The sequence below is a fragment of the Euleptes europaea genome, chromosome 13, assembly GCF_029931775.1.
Source record: "Euleptes europaea isolate rEulEur1 chromosome 13, rEulEur1.hap1, whole genome shotgun sequence".
Lineage (NCBI taxonomy): Eukaryota > Metazoa > Chordata > Lepidosauria > Squamata > Sphaerodactylidae > Euleptes > Euleptes europaea.
Genome location: NC_079324.1, coordinates 19,714,689 through 19,729,728, shown reverse-complemented (window position 1 = coordinate 19,729,728; position 15,040 = coordinate 19,714,689). Strand labels below are relative to the sequence as shown.

The 15,040-nt window shown below is 44.6% G+C and overlaps 1 protein-coding gene across 2 annotated transcripts in view; it reads left to right on the top strand.

The window, feature by feature from the left end:
- The window catches only part of MID2 (midline 2), a 226,391-nt gene that overhangs the window by 167,409 nt on the left and 43,942 nt on the right, over window positions 1-15,040 (top strand). For both annotated transcript variants that reach the window (XM_056859198.1, XM_056859197.1), the window contains one exon: window positions 13,511-13,618. In XM_056859198.1, coding sequence (XP_056715176.1) covers window positions 13,511-13,618 — 108 coding nt within the window. The remainder of the gene's footprint in view (window positions 1-13,510; window positions 13,619-15,040) is intronic.

Genomic DNA, 15,040 nt, shown 5'->3' with positions numbered 1-15,040 from the left:
AGTGCTTATTTGGTTTAGTTGGGTTACAGTTTTTCTGGGGAGGCCACCTCCCCCTCGGCTTACGTTTTAGGCCCCCTAGCTATCTGGTGGGCAAATAACTGGGGGCTTGTGGAAGAAGAAGAGTTGGTTTTTATATGCTGACTTTCTCTACCACTTAAGGAAGAATCAAACAATCACCTTCCCCTCCCCACAACAGACACCCTGTGAGGTAGGTGGGGCTGAGAGAACTATGACTAGCCCAAGGTCACCCAGCTGGCTTCATGTGTACGAGTGGGGAAACAAATCCAGTTCCCCAGATTAGCCTCTGCCGCTCATGTGGAGGAGTGGGGAATCAAACCCGGTTCTCCAGATTAGAGTCCACCACGCCAAACCACCGCTCTTAACCACTACACCATGCTCGCTCTAGGGCCCTCTACCTTCTTCCCACAATTGAACCACTCTTCCACTCCCCTCTGGCCCACTGATTCTTCCATGCAAATCTCCCCAAAGCAAATCGGGGCGGGGGGAGTATTATAAATTTCCCCAAGGAAAGCGTGCGTTTGCAGGGAAAATTGATGGGGTTACAGCATTTCTCCCCACTTCCATGTCACAGACTCTTTGCTGCAGGGCCCCATCATTAGGGTTGCCAACCTCCAGGTGGTAGCTGGAGATCTCCCGCTATTACAACTGATCTCCAGGCGAAAGAAATTAGTTCCCCTGGAGAAAATGGCTACTTTGGCAATTGGACTCTGTGACATTGAAGTCCCTCCACTTTCCAAAGCCCATCCTCTCCAGACTCCATTCTCAAAATCTCCAGGTATTTCCCAAGCCAGAGCTGGCAACCTTACCCATCAAGCCCTAGCATTAGTGTTAAGAAGGGAGTCTTAACTTCCTTGTACCATCTTGTTCATTTTCTGTTAGGGTTGTTGGCAGAAGAAAGTCCACCACTGGCCAATTTCCAGTGTGCTGGCTGGTGCCTGTAGTTTGTTGAGATCCATGCATGGACTGTGGTCCATTAATCTGAACCTATAGGGCGCTCTGGGTGTTCTTAGAAGGCAAGGATACATACTCAAAACTACTTACCAGCTTTATTAGTTATGTGATAACTGTGAGAAAGATCCTCAGTGTGCCCTCTTGGTTTGTAGATTTAAAATGTCACAATTAATGGACCATGTGCATTAATTTAGTTTTGTTTTTTTTAAGTAGACCCCACAAGACTAAACAGTGTCTGTTCCTGGCCTGCCAATAATATTTGTCTTTCCAAAACTCAGCCTTTACTGGAACATCGTAGGCTTGAACACACATGAACACATGAATCTGTCTTATACTGAATCAGACCCTTGGTCCATCAAAGTCAGTATTGTCTACTCAGACCGGCAGCGGCTGTCCAGGGTCTCAGGCAGAGATCTTTCATATCACCTACTTGCCTAGTCCCTTTAACTGGAGATGGTGAGGATTGAACCTGGGACCTTTTGCATGCCAAGCAGATGCTCTACCACTGAGCCACAGCTCCCCCCCCCCCCCGCTTGAATCTTTCTCCTCAAAGGTCAACAGCAGGCATACCGCATTTTATTGCACTTCACTTTATTGCACTTGACAGATACTGTGTTTTCGAGCAAGTCTATCAGTGCCAGTTTTCCAACAGCATGTGCTCACTTCATATCTCTGTAACACATTTTGGTAATTCTTGCAGTATTTCAAACTTTTTCATTATTATTGAAGGAAACGGAGTTTTTCTTAAGAATGATCCTGAGTCTGATTAAGGACTAAACAAAGTGAGTTTATTCAGAAACCACAAACTTGGTAAACGACTGAGAGATAGGCTTATTTCTAATTAGAGTCCATAACTAACAGGGCAACATGCGGCCTGTTGCTCCTCTGTAACTAGAAGGAAGAGTAGGGGTGCATTATGGGAAAAAACAAGAACACAGGAAGAGAAGGGAGAAGGATCACAACCTTTCTATCTATCCAACTCTCACACTTGCTGCCTCCTGCTGATCTTCCTTTCTTTAATCAATCTTTGTGCACTAGACATTGTATTTCCAACAATTATTATAGTACATTTTTAGACATAATGCTTTTGCATACTTAATAGACTACAGTATAGTGTAAACATAACTTTTATATGCGCAGGGAAACAAAAAATGTTGTGTGACACGCTTTATTGCGATATTGCTTTATTGCGGTGGTCTGGAACCGAACCTGCAATATCTCTGAGGTATGAAACCTCTAGTCTCTTCCACCCATCCTTTGTTACTCTTTCCCTCTACCATTCTTCCTTTGGTCTCCCTTGTTGAAATTTTACTGGTAAATTCTGGGCAGGGACCTGTCTCTCTTTTAAAAAATTTATATGATGCTATAAAGAGTTATGTCAAGTGACAGCGCTGTGTGATTAAAGTCTCCTCTACATATCACCACACTTCTCCTTTAGGGAAGGCACAAAAGCTCGATCGGTGGGGGACTGGTCATCTAACTTACAGGGAAATTTCCCAGCAGGCCACTGGTGGCCCAGGAGCAAGCATACTCAATCTCTAGTAACTCTGCCAAAGCCTCAGGGGCCACTTGGCTCAGACCCTTCATCGGCAATGATAATCGGTGCCCGTTTGCCAGTCGTCTTTTCCCACTCTTCCAGCAGTTTTCAGGAGGATGCAATGGGTGATCAAATGCCCACAGATTGTACTTGTGAGCTAAGTAGCCTCTGCACTGCTGGCATCTAGCACCACAGAGGCCTCTCAGCTTGGCTCGCTCAAGGGCCATTTTCGCTTATCAGTCCACTCCTGAGTACGATCCCCCGCTTCCTCTGAGAATTTTCTGGATTATACGTATCTGCCCCCTGGGATGGATTTGGTCCAGCAGTTTCATTTAGACAAAACCGTAGCTATGCCACACCAACACTGTAATTAAACCTCAAAAAACAAAAGTGTGTGGCTGAGGGACATATTGCTATTTTTCTACCGATACCGAAGAGATGATTTACAGCTGGTGTTGCATCGTTGAAGAAATATCCACGACATATGGAAGAACAAACTTAAAGGATTGCAACAGGACTCTTGATTCTATGCCAGTAGAATTATTGTGGATTGTCACCTTGGAGGTATTTTAGTCAGTATATATAGGTAGTCATAATGTTTGTACATGATAAATTATATTTATGAGTATATGTCCCTCAGCCACATACTTTTGTCTTTTGAGGTTTAATTCCAGCAATTTCATTTACAACCATAGATCTTCATGGAAGAAGGACCTGTCTTCTTTTCCCCTCCTCCCCTACTTCATAAGGGTTGAAACGTGTGTGCCGAGCCATTTGGGCAGGCCATAAAGCCCAATACGGGAAATAGTCATGAGCGCCAGCCTGAAGCAAGAAAAGAGAGAAGTACAGTTTAAAATCTTGCTAGGGAATTTATGAGTCCTGAGAGGCCAATGAAGTGAGGACAGCCTTCTACCACTTCACAGACGTGAGATTTATAAGGATATACGGAGTTGCCTTGTACCAGTTCAGCTTAGTGGTCCTTTGGAAATGTTCATCCAAACAGTTGCTTCAGCTTATCAAACCCTTCATTCAATTTGACTCCTGGTATTGTTCTCACCAAGGGCAGTTTTGCAGGTTATTAGCTATCAGCTGCATTCAGATGTCACATTAAACTGCGGTTTAGGGAAAAGGTGCACAAACCTTGCTGGTTACCAGGCTTGTGCATGCACCTCCCCCCCCACACACACACACACCACATGTGGAATTGTGGTTAATCACTGCCCGTGATTACCTGGATCATAGGGCCAAACTACATGTTATGTTTTACACCTGTTTGCCACAGGGACTTGCATCCATGCTGTAACTGCGTTTCCTTGTTGGCAATTCTGTGTGAAAGCACTGCAGGGGCCCGATTCAGGTGGGAAGAGGGGTTTGAGGGGGCCTGGGAGTGTTATTTGCCCCATTGGAGGAGTTGCATGGGCACTGAATGGAGGAGGAGGATGAGTTGTTGGTTTTTACATGCCGACTTTCTCTGCCACTTAAGGGAGAATCAAACCGGCTTACAGTCTCCTTCCCGTCCCCTCCCCACAACAGACACCCTGTGAGGTAGGTGGGGCTGAGAGAGCTCTAAGAGAACTGTGACTAGTCCAAGGTCACCCAGCTGGTTTCACCTCCCTGGCCAATCAGCTTGGGAAAAGGGGTGCAGGAGGAAGGCAGGAGCCTCTCCCTCCACACTTTCACTGTGGTCCAAATCTGGATTGAGCCCCTGTGTTGCATTTATCCAGTGTTACCACCAGGGACTCACAGTTGAAAGTTCCCCATTGGGAACTTGTGTAAAATGTAATGTATAGTAAGTGCCACACACATGTAGCTTTAAGGGTTAGCTAGAATTCATTACCCACCAGCAACTGGAATTCTAAATTGGAGTATCATCCAGGTTTAGAACCCAAGTTGGTGTGTGTATGGATCCACTAGCAGTGAACTAGCATTCCTACATTTCTGTGTCACCCATTACTGGAGTTAATTTCTAACCACGATTCTCCATGGGGTGGTGGGAATAAAGCACACGCGCAAATCTGAAAAGAAGATTGATTTAAGCATGATTTCCCCTCATTATGGCTACGTGCAGTGTCTGAATCACATTGGCAACACTGGCCAGTCACCATTCCCCATATGACTCTGAATGTTTAGGGAAATATTTTTTCTCTCTGCACATTTTATTTCTCTGCATTTGTGTCCAGTCTTTCCTTGAAGGAGCTTAGAGCAGCTTTCATGGGATTATCCGATTATTCCTATGAGATAGACTAGGCTGGAGAGATGGTGGTCAAGGATCGTCAGAGGTGTGCATAGAAGCGAAGAATCATGTTAGGTGTGAGCCCAGTTGGAAGCATAATATGAACCATCTTTCCCCATCTCCTAGGAGCAAGTTTTTTATGGGGGGGGGGTATTCTGGTTTTAAGCACAGGTCTGGCCAGTCAGTATTCTGGTTTTAAGCACTGCCGTCTGGCCAGTCAGACACCCCCCTTCCCCAAAAGGATGCACAGTACTGATTGGCCAGCTTTACAGACATGAAGCTACTTGTTTCTTCTTTTTTGAAGCAGCTTTTGAAGTGTAAAAGAATTGTAAAAAAGGAAAATAGTAATGAGGAAACATAGAGCTGGAAGGGATCCCAAGAGTAATTTAGTCCAACCCCTTGCACAATGCAGGAAATTTACAGCTACCTCCATGCCCCCCACTCTCCCAGTGATCCCCTGCTCTATGCCCAGAGCAAAAAACCTCCAGGATCCCTGGACAAGTTTGGCGTGGAGGAAAATTCCTTCCTGACCCCAAAGTGGCGATCGGCATTACCCTGGCCGTATAAGAAAGGGCCACAAGTGCCAAGCACTGATTCATCCCTTCCTGCCCTCCCTCTCACGATCTGCCTAAATCCATAGTGAATCATAGAACCAGCATTCTATGGACCCACAAATGTTTGAGCAGATAAACATGAAATAGTGCTTACAAACCAATCTTTCTTTGATTCCCCCTGAAAGGTAAAACCATAAAACTTAAATAAGACCCATCTCTAAAAACACCTCCCTTCGACTCTTCTCTGCAGCCTCCAAAAAACGAGCAACAAAATAAGTACGCTGAGGGTCAGAGTCCTCTAAGAGGAACTGAACCTTTTGCTTCAGAGTTGCTCGAGAAGATGTGGAAGATTTGTTAAAACATGGTATAATCCATTTTAGCCTAAGTTGGTACACGTCAGGACAATGCAAAAGGGTATGTACCAAGGAGTCCACTGACCAAAGAGGGCAGGGACACAGCCTGTCTAAAAAGGGATCCTTAGCATATGGCCCAGAAAAACCATTGAAATTAAATCTTGAATGCATAAAGATTCAACATAACTTTGGACTAACCAGAGAATCCAGGCAGGAAGGAAGATTACCCTTAGATAACAGGCCCGTGGTTTCCCCACACACACATACACATCTGACACTGTCATAAGAACATAAGAAAGGCCCTGCTGGATCAGACCAAGGCCCATCAAGTCCAGCAGTCTGTTCACACAGCGGCCAACCAGGTGCCTCTAAGAAGCCACAAACAAGACGACTGCAGCAGCATTGTCCTGCCTGTGTTCCTCAGCAACTAATATAATAGGCATGCTCCTCTGATACTAGAGAGAATAGGTATGCAGCAGTATCCATTTTAACTAATAGCCATGAATACCCCTTTCCTCCATGAATATGTCTACTCCCCTCTGAAAGCCTTCCAAGTTGGCAGCCATCACCACATCCCGGGGCAGGGAGTTCCACAATTTAACTATGCGTTGTGTGAAAAAATACTTCCTTTTATCTGTTTTGAATCTGTCACCCTCCAGCTTCAACAGATGACCTCGCGTTCTGGTATTATGGGAGAGGGAGAAAAACTTCTCCTTGTCCACTCTCTCCAAACCATGCATAATTTTGTAGACCTCTATCATGTCACCCCTTAGCCGCCTTAGCCTTTAGCCCCGTGTCCCCTGGAACGCCCTGGCTCTTCCTTCCCCCTTTCCTCACGCAGCCTGTTTTGAGGTTAATCCTTCTCCTGCAGAGGCATCATCCCGCCCAGCTGGGCCATGAACTCTTGAGGGTTTTTTTTGTTTTTTTTTGCTGTTTGTTGGGGTTTTGCTTACCCAGCAACTTGCTCAAAAGCGAAGGAGATAAAAGGGCTTTCAAAAGCATTTGCTTCATTAGCCCTGCTGAGAGAGGGCAGCCTAGCAAGGCTAGACAGTTTTCCTCTGTTTACTGTCCCTGGCTTTCCTCGATCTTTCTGAAAAGGCCCTTTCTTTTCCTTCTCACCGCAACACCTTTCCTTTTCTGCGTCACTTCTGGCATGGGGTGAGGTGTGGAAGATAAGAGCAGGGCTTAGTTGAAGCTAGAATTTGGCAGAACTCAGCCTTCGTTTTTTAGCCCAGGGCTACATCCTGGGAGTATGAAATCTCTTGAAGTCAACCCCTAAGAACGCTTCCAGGGCGTAGAGAGAGTCCATCCGAGGCAGCCCCGTTCCCTACCCTTTCTGAGACTCTCCAAAATCCTCATTTAAAGTTGACTTTATTTCATATGTTTATATAACAAAATTTAATTTAAGTTCCATTTTAATGAAGGCGACTGATGGCAAAGGAGAAAAAAAGTTTGTATTTCTTAGCCTGTATGATTCATAGCAGTATTTTTTTTTTGTCCGTCACAAGCAAGCCCCATATGCTATATTCAGGAGTCACAGGAGTCTTTTAATCTGTGCCTCTTTTCATCTTGAGCATCAAAGAGTCCAATCTGAGTAAATCTGTTCAACAGTCCTTGAGTCTTGTGCATTTTTCAAGGGGAGCTGCATTGGAGGGGTTAAACCAGTGCAGAATGACAGTAGTGGGAAGAGCAGCCATTGAAACGATCTGCAGAAAATTGTCAGTGGTTTATTCCTTTTGTTGAAAAATACACTTGAAGGCAGCCTGCTATTTCAGAATTTACCTAGTTAAAAAGACATGTGGTCCAGATTGTGCAAAATTAATAATAATAATAAAAAATCAAAATCCTCATTTAAATGTGATGCCAGCTGAAGCAGAAATGCTCGCCCTGTGGGTACTCTGCATTCACAGTGTCTCGTTTAAACCGGGTAAACCCAAAGTCGCAAGATGGGTGGATGAATGCTTTTGCCTTACCAGTTTGATGCTTCAATCATACCTAAGACAAGGGTCCTGAGGTGAAGGCCAAGAAGAGAGCCATTAGATCCTGAAGAGACCTCCTGAGTGAATTCAGTTGTGAATGCCCCCACTCACCTTGCCTGGGGCTACTTAAAGACTTTGTGGGCTTTGGGGTAGAAGTCGAAGAAGCTCCCCGTCAGTCTGAGAGAGTTTCTCCTGTGTTTCATTTTCTATATTTTCAGTGTGAACCACCCCTTTGCAGAAAAGGGGTATATAAATACAGGGGCTGAAATGTCTAGGTGGCTCTTAAGCATAGGCAAAGTGCTTCTTCTCTTGCTGCCGCAGCCTGTCTGCATACACCCGGGATTAAGGGCCAGGACTTCACTTGATGTGAACCACAGTCCTCGCTTCTTAAAAATTACGCTCTTTGTTTAAGAAAAAGAAACAGGGAGCTTGTTTCAGCAAGCAAGCAAGCGTTTCTGAAAGAGACGTTGACCTTCTTCCACCAAAGCCCCCGCATAACTCTTTTTCCAGGTCACTAGCTGATACAGAGCGGCTTGCCGGGACACATCTGGCTGTATCACCTCTCGGTTTTCCACAAGGAAAAAAACTGTCTTCGGAGCTCTTTGCCTGGAAAAAGCAAGCAACCGAGAGTTAATGTTATGTTGAAACCACAAGAGGGGTGCAATCAGCTATATAGGTTGTTTATGCCTTACTAGTTGTCTTTTAAGGTCATTCATGTGATTCCTACCAATTTTTTAAAAATCAGCGTTCAGGCCGAAAGGCTGGATACTGTGGAAACAGATGGTTTGCAGATCCCATCCAAACTCCCAGGTCCCTACTTTGAGTGAGGGACTCCAGATTGCAGGGCCTTCCTCTCTCCCTCCCCTTGTTCCTTTGAAATTTGACCACCTAACATTACCTTTTTCATGATCAATCTCACCTTCCCTGACTTATCCTAGTACTAACATTGACAATAATAAGAACTGAGTGTTTTAGATCAAAGTGAAACATTTTTGCACACCCCCTTCCCCATGCGCAAGTTAATTTAGCACCCTGCAACATCATTGCTGTCCTTTGTAAGCTCATTAGCTCATGAAAAAAGCCGGCCTTATATTGCAGTGCACTTTTCTTTGAGCTCTTGGCTCTTAATAAGCTCTGCAGAACCTGGTCGCCTAGATCAAAGCATCACTCTTTACAAGACACTGGCTATTCAGCAAGTCCGTTAAAAATGAATGGTTTAATTTGAGCTTGGGCAGCCCAGATAACTGGGTAGTTCAGATCTTGCGAGGAAGCTCCAAGCATGTATTTGAAATATTTTAATTTCTTGTTCAGCCTCAAATCTCACCAGTACATGTTTTTATCTTTTGTGTACTCTTGGGAATAAGATCTTAACAGGTGCAAACTTTAAAATATTTCTTCTGTTGTTTTATTTATATCTTTCTATCTCTCATGAAACGTAAGCATATATCTATAAAGGTTTTCAGGAAGTCTCCCATCCAAGCACTAACCAGAACCACAAGTGTTCTGCTTGGTCAACACTGGAGTATCATGTACCTTCCAACCAGAATACATAGCCTGGGGCCAGAGTATCTTCTCTGGTTTTCTAGTCTTGTCTTTGGTTGGTTTAAGTAGTAAGGGCATGGCAGAAATCTAAACTTTCTCTTCATAGATTTTCAAGCACTTACCAAAGAGCTTTAATTTTAAAAAAATGTAATTTAGAAAAGGGCTAACTCTGTTTTCAGTAAAATATTCCCAAGGCAGGGAGCAGCAATACAATCCAGCAAAATTAACAAATCATGAAACCATTTTTAAAAGCAAATAATAAACAGAAGGGACGATTAACTTATCAGTTTTCAAACCATAACGGCAAAAGGCGATTGCAGCTCTAATTGATGTGTTCAGCAACCAAAAGGGTAATCTGAATAAAAAAGATTTTCAAGGTTCACTTTAATGGACTGAGCCCCTAGATCTTGGGGTACCATAACAAAGAATGACCTCTTCACTCTCTCTGCTAATTTTATGATAGCAGTTTTGGTATCACATTTCAAAGCAAGCAAGAGAAAGGGAAGAAGAGTTGGTTTTTATATGCCAACTTTCTCGACCTTTTAAGGAGAATCAGACTGGCTTACAATCTCCTTCCCTTCCTCTCCCCACAACAGGCACCTTGTGGGGTAGGTGAGGTTGAGAGAGTTCAGAGAGAACTGTGACTAGCCCAAGGTCACCCAGCAGGCTTCATGTGGGGAATCGAACCCAGTTCACCAGATTAGAGTCCGCCGCTTTTAACCACTACGCCACGCTGGTTCTGAAATCTGAAATCATTAGCACTAAAGAGCAGCTACTAAATTTTGGTGTGTAGAAGTGTGCATTCTACAAGGGGACTCCCAACTTCATCTAGGGGGCACTCTTGCCACTTCTTTAACTCCTGCAAAACATTTATTTAGCACAAGTAGTGTTCTAGGTGCCATACAGTGTGACAAAGCAGCCATACATGCATTCAATGCATTTTTTATGATGCCCTTCTTCCAAGCAGCTCAGGGCATCATACTGTGTTTTCCCCTCCTCCCATTTTATCCTCACAACAGCCCTCTGAGGTAGGTTCAGAGAGTTACTGGCCCAAGGTTACTAAGTAAGTTTCATGGCAAAATGGGAATTTGCCCCCAGGTCTTCCTGGTCCTAGTCCACCACTCGAACTACTGCACCGTACTAGCTGTCTACATGCCATTTGAAGAAGAAGAAGAGGAGGCCGAGGAGTTGGTTTTTATATGCCAACTTTCTCCACCACTTAAGGAAGAATCAAACCGGCTTACAATCACCTCCCCTTCCCCTCCCCACAACAGACACCCTGTGAGGTAGGTGGGGCTGAGTGTGACTAGCCCAAGGTCACCCAGCTGGCTTCATGTGTAAGAGTACGGAAACAAATCCAGTTCGCCAGATTAGCCTCCGCCGCTCATGTGGAGGAGTGGGGAATCAAACCCGCTTCTCCAGATCAGAGTCCACCGCTCCAAACCTCCACTCTTAACCACTACCCCATGCTGGCTCTCAGCATGGTTAAAGTACATGAGTCTTGTGAATGGAAGAGAGTTGGAATAGTAGTGGAGAGATGCTTGACTTAGAATCGCAAGAGATTAGCTCTGCGCTGAATTGCTTTTTAAAATTTAGGCAGTGCTGCCTTTCCGAAGACATATGGAATCCCCGAAGCATATTTCACTTGGATGTCTCTTCCAGTCGTTGCATGCTCTGTGCCTCTCGAATTTTTCTCTTTAGTCCTTAGCAGTTCATGCCCCTTTGGCTCTTTCATTGCAAGCAACATGTGCACACGCTTCCCTTCCCCACTCCCCTCCCCCTTGCACATAATGTTCTCCCTTTTTCTTGTGCTGCACCAGACGCCACTCATCGCCCCAGGACCTATAAAGGACATATCAAATAGGATTTGCCATTTGCTTTCAGTTGAGAGATTTCAGGACCCCCCTCCCTTAAGGCTGCAGTTTTCCAGTTCATTTAGAAGTTTTAAGCTCCATCAATTGCTCCTTCCAGCACGGCTGATGAAATGCACTTTTTCCCCATCTTAGTGAGCTTCCATTTCTCCAGTCTTTAGAGGGAAAAGACCTGAGAGCCAACTTTAAACGGAGCAGCAGGAAAGCTCTTTAACGCTAGGGATGTGCCCTTCATCTCTGCTTCTGCATCTTTCTTGAAAGACAGCTCAGTTCCAGAGGTGCTTGATTGTACACTGCAAGCTCACCAGCACCTGAATTCTGGAACCCTTTGCTTGAAAAAAATACATTTGGGGAATGGCACCGAGTTAATACCCAGTCTGTCTTATGTCTGTTGTAGGTCAGCATACATTGATTCATAGGGTCGCCATGAATCGGAAGCGACTTGTCGGCACTTAACACACACACACAGGTCAGCGTCACCATTACCCCCCACATTAGTGTAATTGAGTGCAACATATGAGTTCCAGTAGACTGTGAACAGGCTTCTTAAACAATTTCTTGGCTAAACTGGCGTCATCATAATGTTGGTTCTCAGGCTCAAAGAGACGAACACAGAACAAACTGAGCTGTGTGTAGGAGGAGACACACAGTTACGGACAGAGCCCTTCTCATGCTTGAAATCATTCTCAAAGTGGTGGAGAGGGGGAATTTCCCACGGCAACTAGAAATGTGCATCTGGAAATGAGACCAGAAGAAGAGTTGGTTTTTATATGCTGACTTTCTCTACCACATAAGGAGGAATCAAACTGGCTTACAATTACCTTCCCTTTCCCTCCCCACAACAGATACCCTGTGAGGTAGGTGGGGTTGAGAGAGCTGTGACTAGCTCAAGGTCACCCAGCTGGCTTCATGTGTAGGAGTGAGGAAACCAACACAGTTGACCAGATTAGCATCCCCTGCTCATGTGGAGGAGTGGGGAATCAAACCCGGTTCTCCAAATCAGAGTCCACCACTCCTAACCACTATACCATGCTGGCTCTCAGCCATATATACAAGAAGTAGTGTAAGATCTCCCCCACATCAGCTTTTGGAGGGGAGAGATCAGTTAGAGTAGTTGGCGTACTGATAGCCATAACAAGCCCTTGGGATGGAGCAGGCTATGGCCAACCCCCCCCCCCCCAAAACCCAAAGAAAATATACATGTATACATTAGGGAAGGGCTGTGACTGAATGGTAGAGCATCTGCTTGGAATGCCATGAAGTTCCCATCTCTTATTGGGGGGTGGGTGTTGTTGTTTTTGTTGTGGAATAAACAGAGAAGAGATCAGGAATGCCATCTTGAGTTCCCCAAGGGAAGGGCAGGATAAGAATACATTGATTGAATGAACTCTTCCTCCACCCCTATGCTTCAACAAACTCAGATTGGGAGGGGGGATTTCCAGTGACAGCCAGGAACATTATTCATGCAAGCTCTGGGTACTAGTATGCAAATTGACTTGGATGGTTTGCCCAACATCTTCCTAGCCAGGGTAGTTGAGGTACATTAACCATTTGAGGGGCATGCTTCATGTTTCCCTTGTCGAGGGAGAAATATGTGTGATTTTGCCATCAAGGCGACCCAGTAGGGTTTTCAAGGCAAGATATTTTCAGAGGTGGTTTACCACTGCCAGCCTCTGCGTGGGCTGAGAGTAGGGTTGCCAGCTCTGGGTTGGGAAATACCTGGAGATTTTGGGGTGGAACCTGAGGGGGTGGGGTTTGGGGAGGGGAGGGACTTCAATGGGGTATAATGCCATAGAATCCACTTTTCAAAGCAGCCATTTTCTCCAGGTGAACTGATCTCTATCACCTGGGGATCAGTTGTAATAGTGGGAGATCTCCAGCTACCACCTGAAGGTTGGCAACCCTAGCTGAGAGTTCTGAGAGAACTGACTGGCTCAAGGTCACCTATCAGGTGGAGAAGTGGAGGGATCGAACCCGGTTCTCCAGATTAGAATCCGCCACTCTTAACCCCTACTGGTTCTCAAGGGAGAAATATACCCATGACCATTTTATGTATTTTTGAGTAATCAGGCGTGTCTTGCTTTGGTATGTACCAAACTTCAACTTTCTACCTGTTTGGTAAGTATATTTACATTTTTAATATTTCTATAAACAAAGCCATCAGTCCCAAGCATCTTTGCATAGAAGTAATAACGCTGTTGTTTTCAAATAATAGTCCATCACAGTTGTTTTCAAATAATAGTCCATCACAGTCTTGCGTCCTGTAGCAACTACAACAAAAATTGCCCCTGTTTCCACTCTGTGGGCCTCAATTTTGGTCAGGAGGCAGAGGGGCAAACTATACATTTATGTGCATGGACAGTACTCCTTGGTTTTGCGTTGAGAAGGGAGATGCATTCTCTCCATAGCACCAATAACCGAGTACTGGTGCTGCTGGTATTTCTTACAACTTCCTATGTTTCTGAATAGGTGAACACAGCCATGCATGAGGCCAAACTAATGGAGGAGTGTGACGAGTTGATGGAGATCATCCGGCAGCGCAAGCAAGTGATTGCTGTGAAGATCAAAGAGACCAAGGTAGGTCTTGTAAATACACTGTCTATTGCCTCCCCCTCCGTCCACTGGTATAGCCCTTTGTCATTATTGTTCTCTGGAAACACTGAGCCTGTCTATTTACTTCTTTGCTTTCTGCGACTTGTTTCTCCCTCCCCCAAGTAGGTTGTATATTTGCTGGAAGTTTGCCAAAATCTGAGCCCACATGCCTACAAGAAGTAATGTAAGACCCCCCCCCCCCAGGCCCCCTTCAGCTTTTGAGGGAGAGGGATCAGTTAGCATGGTCAGCATACTGATGGCCATGACAAGCCCTTGGGATGGAGCAGGCTATGGCCAAAAAGCAAAGAAAATATACACATTACTAGACCTGGGGTATTTTACTTATTTATTTGTTTATTTATAGCGCACCTTTCTCACTGAGACCCAAGGCGGATTACACAGTATAAGCAAATGCAACCAGTAGGATGAGACAACTGATAAACAATGCAATAGGACTAGAATTACAAAAGTTTGAAACAGTGCACAAACTTGTAGACATGATATGTCTAACAGTGCAGAACATGGAAACACATAGAAAACAGTGCAGTAAAAGCAGGATAATACATACCATATGCAGTGGAATAGTCTACAGTCCGGTCCCCTTTGTAAAGCTCCTTCCTGAACCACTCCATTATAATCCAGCCCTGTTACAGTTATAAAAATGTCCTTCTGAACAGTTATGTTTTACAAGATCCCTTCCTTCCTTACTTGGGAACTGCTCTGGCTTTGCAATCCAAGTATTATTTTCTTTTTGTTTCTGAAAACTGTAGAATGATTTTATCATATTTCAACTTAATAATAATTTTGAACAGACACATAGGCAAAAAAATATATTGAAGCATCCCATGACAAATGTATTTTTGATGGTATGAGCAGAGTAACCAGGAACAGATTATTTATAATATTTATAGGATAGCTTCTAGCGTTTGGAACACCGCGCGCACAAATGTAGGTTAACCAGCATTATGTACAAGTATCAGGGGAAGAGACAAGTTTACATGATTATTCCTGCTTTGTTTGAGGATTCTCTGATTAAAAACGTTTTGGCCTGAAAAGTCCAAAAGTGAGCATTGGAGAGCTTCTTTGAAGGAATTCCCCGGGACCAGAGCTACTACCACTCCTTGTTCTTACAGATGTTATCTTGTACTAGGGCCATTCTTAATTAATTTAAATACAGGGGCGATGGGGTTGTGGTTGGAGGGTAAAACTGGAGAGGATGACGTTACCTCTCAGTGTTTCTGGGCATTTGTTTACAGCTGCACTTTGTGGTGGACATACAGGGCCTAACATGGAGTGTGAACATGTGCCTGAGATCATTCAAGCTGGGCTTGATCCCCTCCTCTGTAAAGGTTGGGAGGGGGGCTCTGTGGTCTAACTAGACAATATGAAGTGAGATCTGTGATTGAG